This window comes from Ranitomeya imitator, chromosome 2 (genome assembly GCF_032444005.1).
Source record: "Ranitomeya imitator isolate aRanImi1 chromosome 2, aRanImi1.pri, whole genome shotgun sequence".
Lineage (NCBI taxonomy): Eukaryota > Metazoa > Chordata > Amphibia > Anura > Dendrobatidae > Ranitomeya > Ranitomeya imitator.
The window spans coordinates 584,568,420-584,585,410 of NC_091283.1; the positions used below are offsets into that span (position 1 = coordinate 584,568,420).

The window sequence follows — 16,991 nt, forward strand, 5'->3', positions numbered from 1 at the left end:
CAAACAGTTTGGAGGCTACTAAGGGGTCAGTATACTGTGTGGGTGGTACAGTATTATAAAGTGAGGGGACATTATCCTGTGTATAAGAGAGCATCATGCTGTGTATAGGGGAGCTGTACAGGGGCAGAATCGGGACATTATTAAATGTAAAGTGGGCACTTATTGTTATAGGGGAACTCAGGTTACTTTGACTATCAAAGGGACACACAGGGCATTATTACTTTCTGGGGGGCAAAATATGGGCACCGTTTTCTAGGGCACTTGCACCAGGCATTACTATATTATAGAGGGTTGCTTTAGAATTTAGAGGGCACAGAGAACCACACAGCAGGGCAGTAATAGGGACACATATGGCAGCAGCGGCTCAGTATTGGGGTATCAGCAGGATGAGGAGTTTGTGCAGGTTGGGAATAGATGGTAATGGGGCTGGAATATGAGAAGTGAAACATGTCTTTGTTGTATTCTCTATAGACGAATCCTGGCTGGAAGAAGTTGTCATGTCGGTCTGGGCCAGATGGAAAAGACGGTAAGTCACCATCTATAACTGTACTATGATCTCTTCAATGTTCTGTAGGACTGACCGTAATATCCATGTTGTCTTTATATAGAGATTATCTTCAGTAACAGTGCAGTCATCAGCTGAGGTTCTCCTCCAATATTAGGGTGTGTCACCCAGTTGTAATCAAGGTTACCTGGTTAGGGGCCCAGGCAGACGCTTCGCCCCCCATGAATCAAAACCCAAGCTACGCCTCTGATCTCGGTCCATACTCAGACCCCGACACACAGATGTGTGAATGCAGTATTAGGGCGCCTTTAGACTATTATCGTTAACCAGAAATTCTATGAACACTCCCAATAATTGGGCAGTATAAACAGGCTGCCAATCACCTGATGAAAAAGCAAAACACTCGATAGTGAGGTGAAATGATTTTTAAGCATGCTACTAAACTGTATGGGCACTGCCAAGAACAATGGAATTTATGTACAAAGAACGATCTACTAATTATAGTTTTGTGTGCATCAGAAGCCCAGTTGGCCTGTCTAAGCAGGTTATTAAAAGCCACCAGTCTGAAATAGTCCTAAGTCTGGGGAAATGGTGGTAAGGCTGCTTTGTCTCTGGCCGGGCGGCAGCATAGTACAGTTCTAACTTACCCTTACTGTTTTGGGTAACTGAGCACTTACCCTTTTACCATTATATCTAATAGAGCAAGTAGGTAGGCGAAGAACCCCTGTTTTCCTAGTCAGATATCTATAAAATCTCAGGCACATAGTCATATCATGGCTCCATTTTGCATGGAGCTATAGAAGGTCTGTCATTAGGGTATTTACTTTTTCTCCATATAGCTCTGATTTCATATAAAGGTATAAAGGGTTTATATGAACTTTAACACTTCTTTAATAATCTGCTGGCTAAATTAAAATGCTTAAATTGCTCAATTCTTACCAAGTTGACTTCAAATAATGTCTGGGAGTCTGAGTCTGGAGAAGACGCAATGACTTCCATAGTTGAATAAAGATGGAGAATCGCTTTCTTGCTGGTTGCTGTAACTAAAGCTGATTTATTCACAAATATATTTATTTTGTAATCTTGCAATCCTGATGGAAGCTGGAAGAAAAAGTATACATTATTATAAAACCAAATTGAAACAAGTTACTGATTAAAGGGGTTGTCCAATCCAGTATGATAAGTCTGTGTGACTGCAGATTTATGAATCCCCCCCTAGCGCACGCAGTTTGCACTGCTGGTTTCTGAGCCATGACCGGTGGGTATGTATGAGTTATGCGCGGCCCTGCTCCATACACTTGTATAAAACGAGGCCGCACCTAGTCTAGTGATGCAGCAGTCCACCGGTCACGGCTCATAAACCGACGAATCTCTGCAGCACTACAGGGGATTCATAAGTCAGACTTATCATTTTTGACCGGACAACTCCTTTAATTTTAGAAGTAGGTGTGCTTAGAGGTGTTATCAAGCTTGAATGGTCCTAAGTGAGCAACATTGATTTAAGCTTTTGATTATTTTTTGATTATTTTTGAAATATTTTATTTTTTTAAACCTTTTTTATTTTTACTTCATCTTTTTAGTCCTCTTGGGGAACTTGAACTTGTGATAACTTGATTGCTTATATTACATACTGTAATACTGTGAAATACTACACTGTATAACATATCCTACTATATACTGCAATATGTAATGAAATCTTTGATATCCAATGTGACTGATCTTCACCAGAAGACCAAAATGGAAGTTATAAGGGTTTTTAGCAGGCCCCCGACTGTCATGGTAACCCATCTGCTAATATCATATTATGATGGCCAATGGGAGCCATTGGCATTTGAATGCAGCTTTCTGTAAGTGACAGCGAAATTCAAGTGGTTAAACTACATACAGTATACTATAAGTAAACAGGACAGTCTGAAACGCGTGTCGGGGTGTGCGCCGATCCGGGACCTCCCTCCTGTCCTTGGATCAGGCAACACATATTTATGTTTGCATTATACTACTATGCCATGGTTCTCTTTCTACTATATCTACCCCACTCCCCTCTTAGTAAGTTGAGATAAATAACATATGCTGCTTTATAATAGAGCCGTTTAACCACTCATATATATCATGGTGTGCTATAGTGGTCTTTAGCTGTATTAATATCCTTGCCCTATTATATCTGGTTCACTTTCCCCTTTTAGTAGGGTTAGACATTTAACATACATAGTTGGATGATTTCATTAAGTTACGGTACATCTTGACTGTATTAGCACCAATTGCCCACTTCTATATACTGTATATTGCAATCCTTTTTCCATCAGTGTGGATTATTATTTTCTTGTTGTCATTTTAACTCACTTGCATTGTTCACTGCACTACGGTTTGTCACAAATTCTGTTTTTATCTCAGGCTTGATATGTTTTATTTCATCATATAACTAATTGGTTACACACTTGCTGAGTACTTCTACCGCTTTATTTTGTGCATTTACCTTCGTTCCCGTATATATTAATTTTATGGGATGTTGAAATTATTATATTATTATTATATTATATTATTTTTGGGGCATTTTGCAATATACAGTCATCTATATTCCATCCACATTACTTATACAGTCATGGCCAAAAGTATTGACACCCCTGCAATTCTGTCAGATAATACTCATTTTCTTCCTGAAAATGATTGCAAACACAAATTATTTGGTATTATCATCTTCATTTACTTTGTCTTAAATGAAAAAACACAAAAAGAATTGTCCTAAAGCCAAATTGGATATAATTCCACACCAAACATAAAAAAGGGGGTGGACAAAAGTATTGGCACTGTTCGAAAAATCATGTGATGCTTCTCTAATTTGTGTAATTAACAGCACCTGTAACTTATTTGTGGCACCTAACAGGTGTTGGCAATAACTAAATCACACTTGCAGCCAGTTGACATGGATTAAAGTTGACTCAACCTCTGTCCTGTGTCCTTGTGTGTACCACATTGAGCATGGAGAAAAGAAAGAAGACCAAAGAACTGTTTGGGGACTTGAGAAACCAAATTATGAGGAAGCATGAGCAATCTCAAGGCTACAAGTCCATCTCCAAAGACCTGAATGTTCCTGTGTCTACCGTGCGCAGTGTCATCAAGAAGTTTAAAGCCCATGGCACTGTGGCTAACCTCCCTAGATGTGGACGGAAAAGAAAAATTGACAAGAGATTTCAACGCAAGATTGTGCGGATGTTGGATAAAGAACCTCGACTAACATCCAAACAAGTTCAAGCTGCCCTGCAGTCCGAGGGTACAACAGTGTCAACCAGTACTATCTGTCGGCGTCTGAATGAAAAGGGACTGTATGGTAGGAGATCCAGGAAGACCCCACTTCTTACCCCGAGACTTAAAAAAGCCAGGCTGGAGTTTGCCAAAACTTACCTGAAAAAGCCTAAAACATTTTGGAAGAATGTTCTCTGGTCAGATGAGACAAAAGTAGAGCTTTTTGGGCAAAGGCATCAACACAGAGTTTACAGGAGAAAAAAAGAGGCATTCAAAGAAAAGAACAAGGTCCCTACAGTCAAACATGGCGGAGGTTCCCTGATGTTTTGGGGTTGCTTTGCTGCCTCTGGCACTGGACTGCTTGACTGTGTGCATGGCATTATGAAGTCTGAAGACTACCAACAAATTTTCCAGCATAATGTAGGGCCCAGTGTGAGAAAGCTGGGTCTCCCTCAGAGGTAATGGGTCTTCCAGCAGGACAATGACCCAAAACACACTTCAAAAAGCACTAGAAAATGGTTTGAGAGAAAGCACTGGAGACTTCTAAGGTGGCCAGCAATGAGTCCAGACCTGAATCCCATAGAACACCTGTGGAGAGATCTAAAATGGCAATTTGGAGAAGGCACCCTTCAAATATCAGGGACCTGGAGCAGTTTGCCAAAGAAGAATGGTCTAAAATTCCAGAAGAGCATTGTAATAAACTCATTGATGGTTACCAGAAGCGGTTGGTCGCAGTTATTTTGGCTAAAGGTTGTGCAACCAAGTATTAGGCTGAGGGTGCCAATACTTTAGTCTGGCCCATTTTTGGAGTTTTGTGTGAAATGATCAATGTTTTGCTTTTTGCTTCATTCTCTTTTGTGTTTTTTCATTTAAGACAAATTAAATTAAGGTAATAATACCAAATAATTTGTGTTTGCAAACATTTTCAGGAAGAAAATAAGTATTATCTGACAGAATTGCAGGAGTGTCAATACTTTTGACCATGACTGTATATATATATATATATATATATATATATATATATATATATATATATATATATATATATTGGCACACAAAACACTGTATTATATATGAACTTTTGAAAGAAAAATACTTATACGGCACATGTTGAAATTTAATATATATTATGTTACCTTTGAGTTTCTTTTTAACATTGTTTTTATTCTTGATATATTATCATTTTCTTATTTGTACTCTGAGGACACCTCTTGTATGCGGTACTAATTCTTACCGCTTTGTTAAATAAAGGTATTTTATTTATAAATATTTTCTCGTCCCATATTATTCTGATCACAGGTTAGGTTCTTTTTTCTACTTGGTTTTCAATCTCTCCGAATGGTCAGCTATTGATCTATTCAGCAGATATATACCACTCATCGTATACATTAATAGATAATTGGGTATATATTACTGCTGTGTCCAGTTTTTCCTTATTATTTATAAGTAAACATTGACAGGAAGTCCTCTAGGTAACAAACTTTTTTACTAGATAACATACTTTGGTTAGCGAACTGTGATGATTAAGCTGATCAAAAAGTGTCCCCCTTCCCTGACCTTCAGTGAGAAACTGCAATCTGCAGAAGACGCAGTATAATTGGAGCGCTTTTATGTCCTCGTAGACATGTCTGGTGGTGGCTGATCTCCAGGATACAAAACTATCATCAGTCTGATATAGGACATGCAAGGTCTATATTTTCACAAACAATAAATTCACCATGGCTCTCATACACAATAGACTATTGATGGAACCAGTCAGTATCTGCATTAGTCTAATGTGTAAGGGGTACAGGGGTATTTCCATCTCCAAGACCCTATTCCAATCTGTAGAAGGTGTAATAATAGTAATAATATTAGCAAATACCTACAATCAGAAATGTAGTATAGTTCTTCTGATTTGCTATGTCACTTACCTCATTGCAGTAACTTAGTAACATAGTAACATAGTAACATAGTTAGTAAGGCCGAAAAAAGACATTTGTCCATCCAGTTCAGCCTATATTCCATCATAATAAATCCCCAGATCTACGTCCTTCTACAGAACCTAATAATTGTATGATACAATATTGTTCTGCTCCAGGAAGACATCCAGGCCTCTCTTGAACCCCTCGACTGAGTTCGCCATCACCATCTCCTCAGGCAAGCAATTCCAGATTCTCACTGCCCTAACAGTAAAGAATCCTCTTCTATGTTGGTGGAAAAACCTTCTCTTCTCCAGACGCAAAGAATGCCCCCTTGTGCCCGTCACCTTCCTTGGTATAAACTTAGGTACCCATGGTTACGATTATTAACAGCTAACTAACTAACTGTCACTATATGAGTGGTCGTAACCATGGATATCTAAGCTACTGCAATGGCCTGCACAATGGATAAGCAACATAGCAAATCAGAACAATATTACATTTCTAATTATTGCTAACATTATTTTTATTACACCTACTACACATTGGAATAGGGTCTTGGAGATGGGAATACCCCTTCAAGTGTTCTAGTTCTGTACTCTGCCTCTACAGAAAAAATATACTACAAGATTTTTATCTACTTTATCTACTTTGTTTATCTCTGAATTATCTCTGTAGGAATGGTTCTCCACATATATATAACAAAAATAACAAACAATATACACATATTGAGTATTCACACAGGAGTTGATCTGTCTCCACTCAGGAGTTTCCCATCTACTACTCCTTATCACCATTTGAGCCCATTTTGGGGTATATTTATTAATTATATATTGTTCTATATTCTTCTCTCATGTGTTTTGACCACTTGGCCATATACTCTATTGTGTAGAGCAGGGGTCCCCAACTCCAGGCCTCGAGGGCCGCCAACAGTGCAGGTTTTCAGGATTTCTTTAGTATTGCATCGGTGGTAATGTGATCATCTGCACAGGTGATAATTCCAACCCCTGTGCAATACTAAGGAAATCCTGAAAACCTGCACTGTTGGCGGCCCTCGAGGCCTGGAGTTGGGGACCACTGGTGTAGATATATAGCTTTGTGGGTTGTAGCTTTGTTAACCAATTTGGGTCAGATCTGGGTGGCACAGATCTTTTTGTTCTATATTGTCTTTTTAGTTAATGTTTTTAATTATGGTATGTTTTTGATCAAATAAAAAGTGTTTTTAATATGTCTTTATCTTCTCTAGCAACCATATGGTACAGTTTTTTATACGAATTAAAGATTCAGCAAATCCACATCGCTGGATCATCTTTACCTCTGGACTCTCAGTCCATTTGAGAGGAAGTGTCCTTCAGCTTGGTTCTCTTTTCACATTCTATTTTTGCACTTTGGAACCTTATCAAGGAACTGCCCACGGCGACCACACTGGCAGCAAACCACCATCGAGGAGCTACATTGGATATATACGTTTTTCCCAGAGTTGTGCCTGTTTGCACAACTCCGTAAGTTGGCTTTGTCGCTGTTAATACTAGACTTAGATAGCACTCCCATATTTCTCCTCGTTTCCCAGGTTACATCCCACTATTAAATATTTATTGGACATACAGTATGCTTCTATTTTTTGTAGGTTCTTTTTATCCAGATAACCATAATTACTTAGAGAATTCATTTATTTGGTGTTTCTTTGGTGGTTATTTGGTTATTTCTGGTGGTTATTTATTCTTCTCTCACCTCTGTACCAGTCTTCATTGTAAACTTGTTTACTGTAAATGATATCTATAACCTGTATGTAACCCCTTTCTCATGTACAGCACCATGGAATTAATGGTGCTATATAAATAAATAAATAAATAATAACAATATTTGGTGTGAAATTGAAACATAAGCAAAATAAAGTAAAAAAAAAAAACCAAGCCAAACATTGCTTTTTTTCTATTTTTGTGTTGCAAAAAATATATAAATTACCCAGCAATTTATATATACCCAAAAGTGCTAAAATAGTACAATTTTTACCCCATAAAACAAAGCATCATACAGCCATGTAAGAGACTAAAATGAAGAAAAAATGCCCAGTCATTAGGTCCCTTTTGGATATGGTCATTAAGGGACTAAATCCAACAACTCCCAAACCGCAGTCCTGATGACCCCTATTAGATCATGTTCTCAGGATTTGCTTGGTTTTGCACAGGTTTGAGAACCTGTGGCAATTTCTGATGCCTTAATAATAATTCCATCACCTGCGCAATACTAAGGAAATCCTGAAAACATGATATATTGGGGGCCACGAGGATTGGAGTTTGGGAAACACTGCCGTAAGGGAAGGTTCCCATGAATTGGATTTGTTAAAGAAATACAGTATCTGTGATTAAAATCACTTCTATACACATGAGTATGGTTGTTTCTGCAGGAAGTGCATAGATATTAACAAACTTCATTCAGATATATGAAAAAGTACCAGACATTTCAGCAACAAATCTGCTGTATGAAATATAGCTTAAGGATGGAACACAACCCTTCCCGAGTATGTGAACACACTCCATAAATTCTGCATCTTGGAGTGTCCTGTGACCAGTACAGGTGGGGGGCGGTTGGTTACCGAGACAATTGGCTAAACTAATTTATGTGTAGGTTCTTACCTCTGGAATGATGTCACTTAAAATTGATGTAGACATGGCCCCTCCATTTACTAGCTGGAAAAAAATAGAAAAATATCATAAGTGCAGTTATACTGTAGATGATAATATACCGTAGTACACAAGGAAAGATCTAATTTTTGTTCCTACATTTCAAAAAGTTCCCCCAGTCTGAAAGAAAGCACCATGGATGATCATATGAATACATTCCATTGAAGGATTTACTTCTACTCTTGCTACTTTACTTGCGACAAGAAGTCATAAAAACATAACAGAACACGTATATAAGGGATTTCTGATTTCACTTGCTGGTACGGCGTGGGTCTCTGCTCACTCTTTCTCTCTTTACAATGCTCACTGACAGTGTGCTCTCTTGCTGGCTTTTTTGTTTTTGTCCTGATGAAGAGGTCATGTGGAAACTTGAAACACATTGACTTTTAAAACCTGTAACATTAAACCTTTTGGATTTTACCTCTGCCTTGAGTGTTATGAGTAGCGCAAGTGAAATACACCACCAGCTTGCACATCTATTTTTCTGGCTTTTCTCTTGCTGGCAAATCGCTTCTCCTCAGAGCCGGTTAGAGAGGGCGCTGTCACTGTGCATATTACACAGTGACAAGATCCTCTTGAGAACTCATTGGAATTGACAACCGACACATGCTCAGTGGAACATCGACTTGCCTAGGCCCTGAAACGGACATCACTGATGATGCTTTGTTTCAGGGTCACGGCAGAGGCTGTGCCAGTGACCGCTGCCTCTGCCTCCTCATGACAACTTGTTTGAGTATCCCAGTATGCACTGGGATTCTCAATCAAAGCATTATCAAAGAGGAAGTAATACAAAAAATAAAGATTTAGTGTAAGGAGGGTGTAATAGAGACTGTGCAGTTAAAGTATATTAAAAGAGAGATTAGATTAGAACATTATATAGACAGACATTTAGGGTTAAAATAAGTTTTAGTTTTGAACCACTTCTTTAAGCCTTTATCAACTTTTGAGGATCTTTTTTGCAACAAAATTTTGAACGTTTATCAAATTGATAAAGGCTTAATTATAAGCCAAAATATCACAATCTTTTTGTATGTTGACTTGGAAAATTAAAAAGCCTGTGGATGGAATATGCTCTTTCCTAGAGTATTTGAGGAATTTTGATGATGAGCTGGTAGCAAGTACTACCTATATACAGTACTGTGCTATTGATTTGGGGTTTATAGGTTTAGTTCTTCTGAGTGCTCACTTCATGAGAGTGATGTTAGTGGAGCTATTTGCAGCAACATTTTGAGAACGTTTGACCAAAGTCAAAGCTCAAGAGCATTTATTGCAATGTGGAAGGCACTTCTCAAGGCCAAGCCATGAGATGGAATAGTCAAGGAGTCTGAGGTCAAAAGCCAGGTGGGTGCCTCATAAACAGCAGGAAGTTACAAAGGCGTAGTCAGCTAACGATCTGAGGTTAAAATACCAGGAGGATAGTGGATAAAAGCAGAAGGGGTTAAACAGATGGATGGTCAGGACTCGGTCTAAGGTCAGGCAATGAAAGATCTACAAACAGAATGCAAAGCACAGAGAGACAAACAACACAGTAGCTGAATTTACATTTGGCAAATGTCTGGGAGTAACAGCCTAGGTACGTACCCTGGCAATCACCTGGGACAATGAACACTTGGAGACAGCCTGCTCCCAATAAACACTCTGACAGCTCAGCATGCCCCTGCACCAGACTAGATGACTGAGATGTCAATCAAAGTAATGAAAGCATCAGCACACCCCTGTACCAGATTGGAAGATTGGATAGCTGAGCTGTTAGTAAATGCATTCCAGACACACTGAAGGGAGGAAGCATGGCAACATCATCATGACATTTCCATAGAAACACTGGACATTTTGCTGAAAACATATAAAATGTGCAATCCAGTGAGTTTTCTTTCCTGTAACCTAACCTAAGGATTCAAATATTTTTCATACATCATCTTCACTGGCCGCGAAGTTGAAAGCTCCTTCTTCTTGAAACACAGTGAAGACACGTCCAAGAAAGTCAGCTGTCAGAAGAAACGTAGTTTCAGAGACATATGGCATGACAAGTGAACTTTTATCGATGTCATCCGTTGGGTTAATGAGATTTTCTTCTTTGAATACTTGGACCTTTGGGAGAATAAAGAATATATGATTGATGATTTAGATTAAAGTTTCGCACTTTGGGCTCGTTTCCATTTGCGAGAAACACGTCCGTGTCTCGCATGTGAAAACCAAGCTCTGGCGCTGGCAATTGGGAGCGGAGCGTGCAGCTCCATGTGTTGCTGTGCGGCTGCACAGTCCGCTCTGGAGTGCCGGCACCAGAGCTTGGTTTTCACATGCGAGACACGGACGTGTTTCTCGCAAATGGAAACGAGCCCTTTAAGTGAATCTGTCAGCAAGTTTTTGCTAGGTAATAGGAAGACAGCATGAGGAAGGGGTTAAAACACAAATCTCAGCAATGCCTCTCTTATCAAACTTTTGTTTGCTTGCCATGATTGTTTTAGCACCAAAAGCTTGTAATTGCTGGGACACAACAGCTGTGCCTCCTGGACCAACTCCGCCCTCTTCTGTGATAAGCATCTCACTGTCTATAGCCATTGTACATACGGACCCTGGTTTGGCTCTTTCTAAGTTCTGTGCCAAATCTAAAAACTTTGTGTCCGAATGTCTGCACTCCGCACATTGCTGTTACACACATTGTTGTGACACATTGCTGGATTCATGGTCTCGTCACCTACATCAGGTTGCTCTCAGATGAGGAAGCAAAAACCTGCTGACAAATTCCATTTAATCTTGGTTACTGGTACAGTATATTTACAAATTCACCATACTCCTGTTGCTCCATGAGCATTTCAAGAGATTTTCCAGTCAAACATGCTGTAAAATTGTGGTCAGATTTTTGCCTCCACCCACCAATTCTGTTGGCTTTAGTTGGCATTTATTCTTCCTAAGGCTATGTGCACACGTCAGGATTTCTTGCAGAAATTTTCCTGACAAAAACAGGACATTTCTGCCAGAAATCCGCATGCGTTTTTTTTTTTCGTGTTTTTGATGCGTTTTTGATGCATTTTTTATGCGTTTTTGGTGTGTTTTTCCCAAATGCATAGAATAGCAGGATAAACGCAGAAAATCTGCAAAATTTGTGAACATGCAGCTCTTTTTACCGCGATGCGTTTTTTTGCAGAAAAAAACGCATCATGTGCATAAAACATGCAGAATGCATTCTAAATGATAGGATGCATAATGTATGCATTTTAATGAGTTTTTATAGCGCTTTTATCACGAAAAAAAACGCGAAAAAAATACGAAAAACCTGAACGTGTGCCTAAAGCATAGGATATTTAATAGGTTTCTTTTCACATTTCTTGTATCTACTCTTTGGAAATGAATTGTCTTACTGTCTAAAAGTTATTTTTAAGAAAACTGCATTAAAGTGCACATAGTACATCACCCAGCTTTGCACATAGATTTCCCTCTGCTCCAAGCTTCCACACGGTATGTTTATCCACCCAGCTCTCCAGCCTGCTCTCCTGCTTTGTCTGTCTATGAAGTGCACATAGTACATCACCCAGCTTTGCACATAGATTTCCCTCTGCTCCTAGCTTCCACACGGTATGCTTTTCAGCTAACCCCAGCTCTACCCTAGTGTTATTTATGACCTTGTTTACTCAGGCCTGATTGTATGCATCTGGTCCACTCTTAATTCTCTGACCAAGATGAGCAGAGACCACTCCTCTCTGCTTCACACCTGAACGCACTTAGTTTTCCATATATTGCATAGCAAAAGTCTGCACTGACTTTAGTCTGCTGTGTGATCCCTTAGAAGTGTGTCCTTAAAAGTGTGGATTACAGTAGAATTAAAACCTGAATTGAACCTGAAGGTAACTAGCCAGTCACTGTAAACAATGTTTCTGTTTGTTTTCACTTTCACCCCTAAAATCCTTCACTTTCTGCTACCTCCCCCAATCCCCACACCAAGTAAGGAACTGTTCATCTCCTCTTCAATCCTCCCCATCCACCTCACCTCCTCCACAGAACTGTTCCTCAACATACAATCTTCTGTCTCCAAGCACAGACAGCCCCCTAATGCCCTCTCCTGCTCCCACCTGCTAACACTTTCTCTGCTCCTTCTCACTGCTGGTGATATCTCTCCAAATCCTGGTCCTCCTCACCATATTCCCACAATCATTTCTACCTCCCATCCACGCTCTATCACAAACTTCTGTAACCTCTCTAACCTTATATCCATTCGCCCAGCCCCCACCTCCCCAGTCCCACAAGCTCGCTGCCTCGGGGTAATCCTTGACGCTGATCTCTCCTTCAAACCACATATCCAAGCCCTTTCCACTTCCTGCCGACTTCAACTCAAAAATATTTCACGAATCCTTTCATTCCTCAACCATGAATCTGCAAAAATCCTAGTCCATGCCCTCATCATCTCTCGCCTTGACTACTGCAACCTCCTGCTCTGTGGCCTCCCCTCTAACACTCTCACACCCCTCCAATCTATTCTAAACGCTGCTGCCCGACTAATCCACCTGTCCCCCCGCTATTCCCCGACCTCTCCCCTCTGTCAATCCCTTCACTGGCTCCCCATTGCCCAGAGACTCCACTACAAAACCCTAACCATGACGTACAAAGCCATCCACAACCTGTCTCCTCCATACATCTGTGACCTCGTCTCCCGGTACTTACCTACACGCAACCTCCGATCCTCACAAGATCTCCTACTCTACTCCCCTCTTCCCACAATCGCATACAAGATTTCTCTCGCGTATCACCCCTACTCTGGAACCCTCTACCACAACACATCAGACTCTCGCCTACCATCGAAACCTTCAAAAAGAACCTGAAGACCCACTTCTTCCGACAAGCCTACAACCTGCAGTAACCACCAATCGACCAAACCGCTGCATGACCAGCTCTATCCTCACCTACTGTATCCTCACCCATCCCTTGTAGATTGTGAGCCTTCGCGGGCTGGGTCCTCACTCCTCCTGTACCAGTTATGACTTGTATTGTTTAACATTATTGTACTTGTTTTTATTAAGTATACCCCTCCTCACATGTAAAGCGCCACGGAATAAATGGCGCTATAACAATAAATAATAATAATAATAAATTAATTTTCCCATGTTATTAGGAAAATCTATTTGCAGACATTCCCATTATTCCTAATAATTATTTATTTTACTTTGCTTATATAGCGCTATCTTATTCAGCAGCGCTTTACATTCATCATCATCACTGTTCCCATTGGGGCTCACAATCTAAATTCCCTATCAGTATGTCTTTGGAGTGTGGGAGTAAAAAGGAGTACCCAAAGGAAACTCACGCAAACACAGGGAGAAAATACAAACTCCTTGCAAATGTCCTTGGTGGGACTTGAACCAGGACTCCAGCATTGCAAAGCAAAAGTGCTAACCACTAAGCCATCATGCCGCCCTATTAGCAATTTTATGAAGACCCCTTACAATTTTGTTCTAATGCTGGCATCCAAAATTAGAGGTGGAGTGATTGGATGATGTTGCATGAATATATCAAAAATTTTACCAAAGTGACAGATTAAATGGACTCACATTGAAGTCAAGATCAATATGTTCTTCTGAAACTGATGGTATTGGAGATGTCACGTAGTGGAGACTTCCTGACTGTCCAAAAGGCAGGCTTGCTGGAAAAATACAATCAATTATTGCAGTGTTATGTTACTCCATATAGTGGACTGATCATAACAGCATGACATAAAGCACTTGAATATATACACAGATATAAAGAAGGGGATGACTTTTAGTAAAAATAAAAATGGTGCCTTGCTCATGAAACTGAGACATGGGCTGAGGTTTGTTTCTGATTGTAATACTTAGTGGCGAATTATAATGAGGTCAATCTGGGCGGTAGCCCAGGGCCCAGTAGTGTGGAGGGGCCCTGGGCAACCGCTCAGATTGACCGCCGCCATTGACTGGGCATATGGACCCGGTGGGTAGAGGGGGCCTGCATCGGGCCCCGTCTCATCTGCTCACCAGGGCCCTTCCAGCGCTGTGGCATGCTATTGACGTGCGGGCATGCGCCTGCACGTCAATAGTTAACAGCCGCCAGCCACTCAGAGGCTGGCAGCTGACATCAGCCGCAGCGCGCACGTCGCCGGCGTCTGACGTCATTGTCAGTCGCCGGCGAGTGCGCGCTGCTGGAGGGTGCTTCGCCGCTGGAGCACGGACAGGTGAGGAGAACTCGTTTTTTTTTTTATTGCGAACGGCAATCCTGGGGGCCCGGGCAGAGATGCTGGACACACAGGGGCATTATGCTGGACACACTGGGAAAGATTGCTGGACGCACTGGGGGCAATATGCTGGACACACTGGGGCAGATTGCTGGACACACTGGGGGCAATATGCTGGACACACTGGGGCAGATTGCTGGACACACTGGGGGCAATATGCTGGACACACTGGGGCAGATTGCTGGACACACTGGGGGCAATATGTTGGAGACACTGGGGGCAGGATGCTGGACACACTGGGGGCAATATGCTGGGCAAACTGGGGGCAATATGCTGGACACACTGGGGCATAATGCTGGACACACTGGGGGCAATTTGCTGGAGACACTGGGGGCAATATGCTGGACACACTGGGGGCAGGATGCTGGACACACTGGGGGTAAAATGCTAGACAAACTGTTGGAAATATGCTGGACACACTGGGGCAATATGCTGGAGACACTGTGGGCAATATGCTGGAGACACCGGGGGCAATATGCTGGACACACTGGGGGCAATATGCTGGAGATACTGGGGGTAATATGCTGGACACACTGGGGCAGAATGCTGGACACACTGGGGCAATATGCTGGACACACTGGGGCAGATTGCTGGACACACTGGGGGCAATATGCTGGACACACTGGGGCAGATTGCTGGACACACTGGGGCCAATATGCTGGACACACTTGGGCAGGATGCTGGACACACTAGGGGCAGGATGCTGGACACATTGGGGCAGAGATGCTGGGCATTGGGGGCAGAGATGCTGGGCATTGGGGGCAGAGATGCTGGACACTGGGGGCAGAGATGCTGGACACTGGGGGCAGAGATGCTGGACACTGGGGGCAGGGATACTGGACAAACTGGGGGCAGAGATGCTGGACACACTGGGACAGGACGGGAGACATGGGCAGAATGTAGATATGGGGCATGATTGGAGACAGATTGTGCAGGATCATGGGGCAGGATGGATACAATGGAGATTGATGGGGCAGGATAGGGAGATCATATGGGGCAGGATGGATACTCATGAGGGCAGGATGGGAGAAGATATGGCTGGAGTTAGGAATGAGATACACGGGGCCAGGATGGGGGATATTATTATTACCATAGGGGCTAATTAAGGGATATTATTACTGCAGTTGGGAAAAATTAAGTAATGTGTTCTGCAAGCGGAGCTCGAGATAACTGTGTTATTTCCTGCAGAGACAAGTCCTGACTGGATGAAGTGATGGCGGTCTGAGCTAGATGAAAGATGAAGGACTTAGAGACGTTACTGGTGAGTCAGTGTTACTTATACACTGACACTATACACTGTATACTATATACTGAACTGAAGGGTAAATTGACTAGATCAATGGATGTTTGACAGGTTATAGTTTCACACAGCAACTATTTTTCTGGAATAATCTGGTCCAGGTATATCATGACCCCGTCGCATGACCCCGTCACATGACCCCATCACATGACCCCGTCACATGACCGGGGGGGCCCACAGTGTCTGAACAGCCCAGGGCACTGGCTACCCTTAATCTACCCCTGGTAATACTTAACTGTTTTTCATGCACAACTGTCGATTAATTTCAAAAATGACAAATTCCACTGCTGGGCAAACCTAAAATATATAGGCATTTAAAATGTTATAGTCTTTAAGAGAACCAACAATACAAGAAGATTTAAACATAAAAAAAAAAAAAAAGACACGCTTTTTGCAGTGGAAGTAAAGAATGAAGGCTCCTATTGAATGGCATGGCCCCATACTGCCTGAGACTGGCAAACCAGTGCTGAAAGTTCTCAAGGGGCACGGTAACACCTGGATAATGCCCACAAAATGAGACAATAGAGCTGAGAGGTCCTCCTTAAATATGTCTAAAAAGTTGTGAGTTTGTATGACAATGTGACGTCAGTTCATATTTAATCTTCTGTACAATAAATCGGAATAATTTAAGAAATGTGAAAATTAAATTTTAAAACCTTTTATTTTATAGATAATATACAGTATATTTGTCAAATATGTATTATCCATCTATATATTAACTTACTGTAGTAGGCAAAAGAGTTTTAAGGTTTTTATCCAAAAAATTATTCATCACATTTGGCAAAATGCTGCAAAATGAAAGTGAAAATTATTTTAAAAAAAGTCATAATAACAATAAAATGACAAAAGAATTTAGAATTTTTATATGTATGCATTTCCATGGGTCTATTTGAGTACGTATGAAGATTATCCAGAGCCAACACCGAGGTGAAGTGGCATTAAAAGAACCTTTCTGTAACTTACAGTTATGCACAAGTGGTAGTAAAGTGGATGTAAAGGATCTAACGATGAAAAAACTGCACAAACCTCACCCATTTCCAGTATAGACTATAGTATCCAGTAATGCTGGCCCTAGCAGCTCCAGCTCGACCTGGTTAAACTCTGCAGGTTCCAGGACTAGAGC

General features: G+C 41.3%; 1 protein-coding gene across 2 annotated transcripts in view; it reads right to left on the reverse strand.

Annotated features, from left to right (window-relative positions):
* LOC138665091 (BPI fold-containing family B member 6-like) overlaps positions 1-16,991 on the reverse strand; it is a 52,328-nt gene that overhangs the window by 27,608 nt on the left and 7,729 nt on the right. For both annotated transcript variants that reach the window (XM_069752265.1, XM_069752266.1), the window contains 6 exons: positions 16,593-16,656; positions 16,105-16,165; positions 13,871-13,962; positions 10,242-10,418; positions 8,283-8,336; positions 1,445-1,606 (listed from right to left, as the gene is read on the reverse strand). In XM_069752265.1, the coding sequence (XP_069608366.1) occupies positions 1,445-1,606; positions 8,283-8,336; positions 10,242-10,418; positions 13,871-13,962; positions 16,105-16,165; positions 16,593-16,656 (610 nt within the window). The remainder of the gene's footprint in view (positions 1-1,444; positions 1,607-8,282; positions 8,337-10,241; positions 10,419-13,870; positions 13,963-16,104; positions 16,166-16,592; positions 16,657-16,991) is intronic.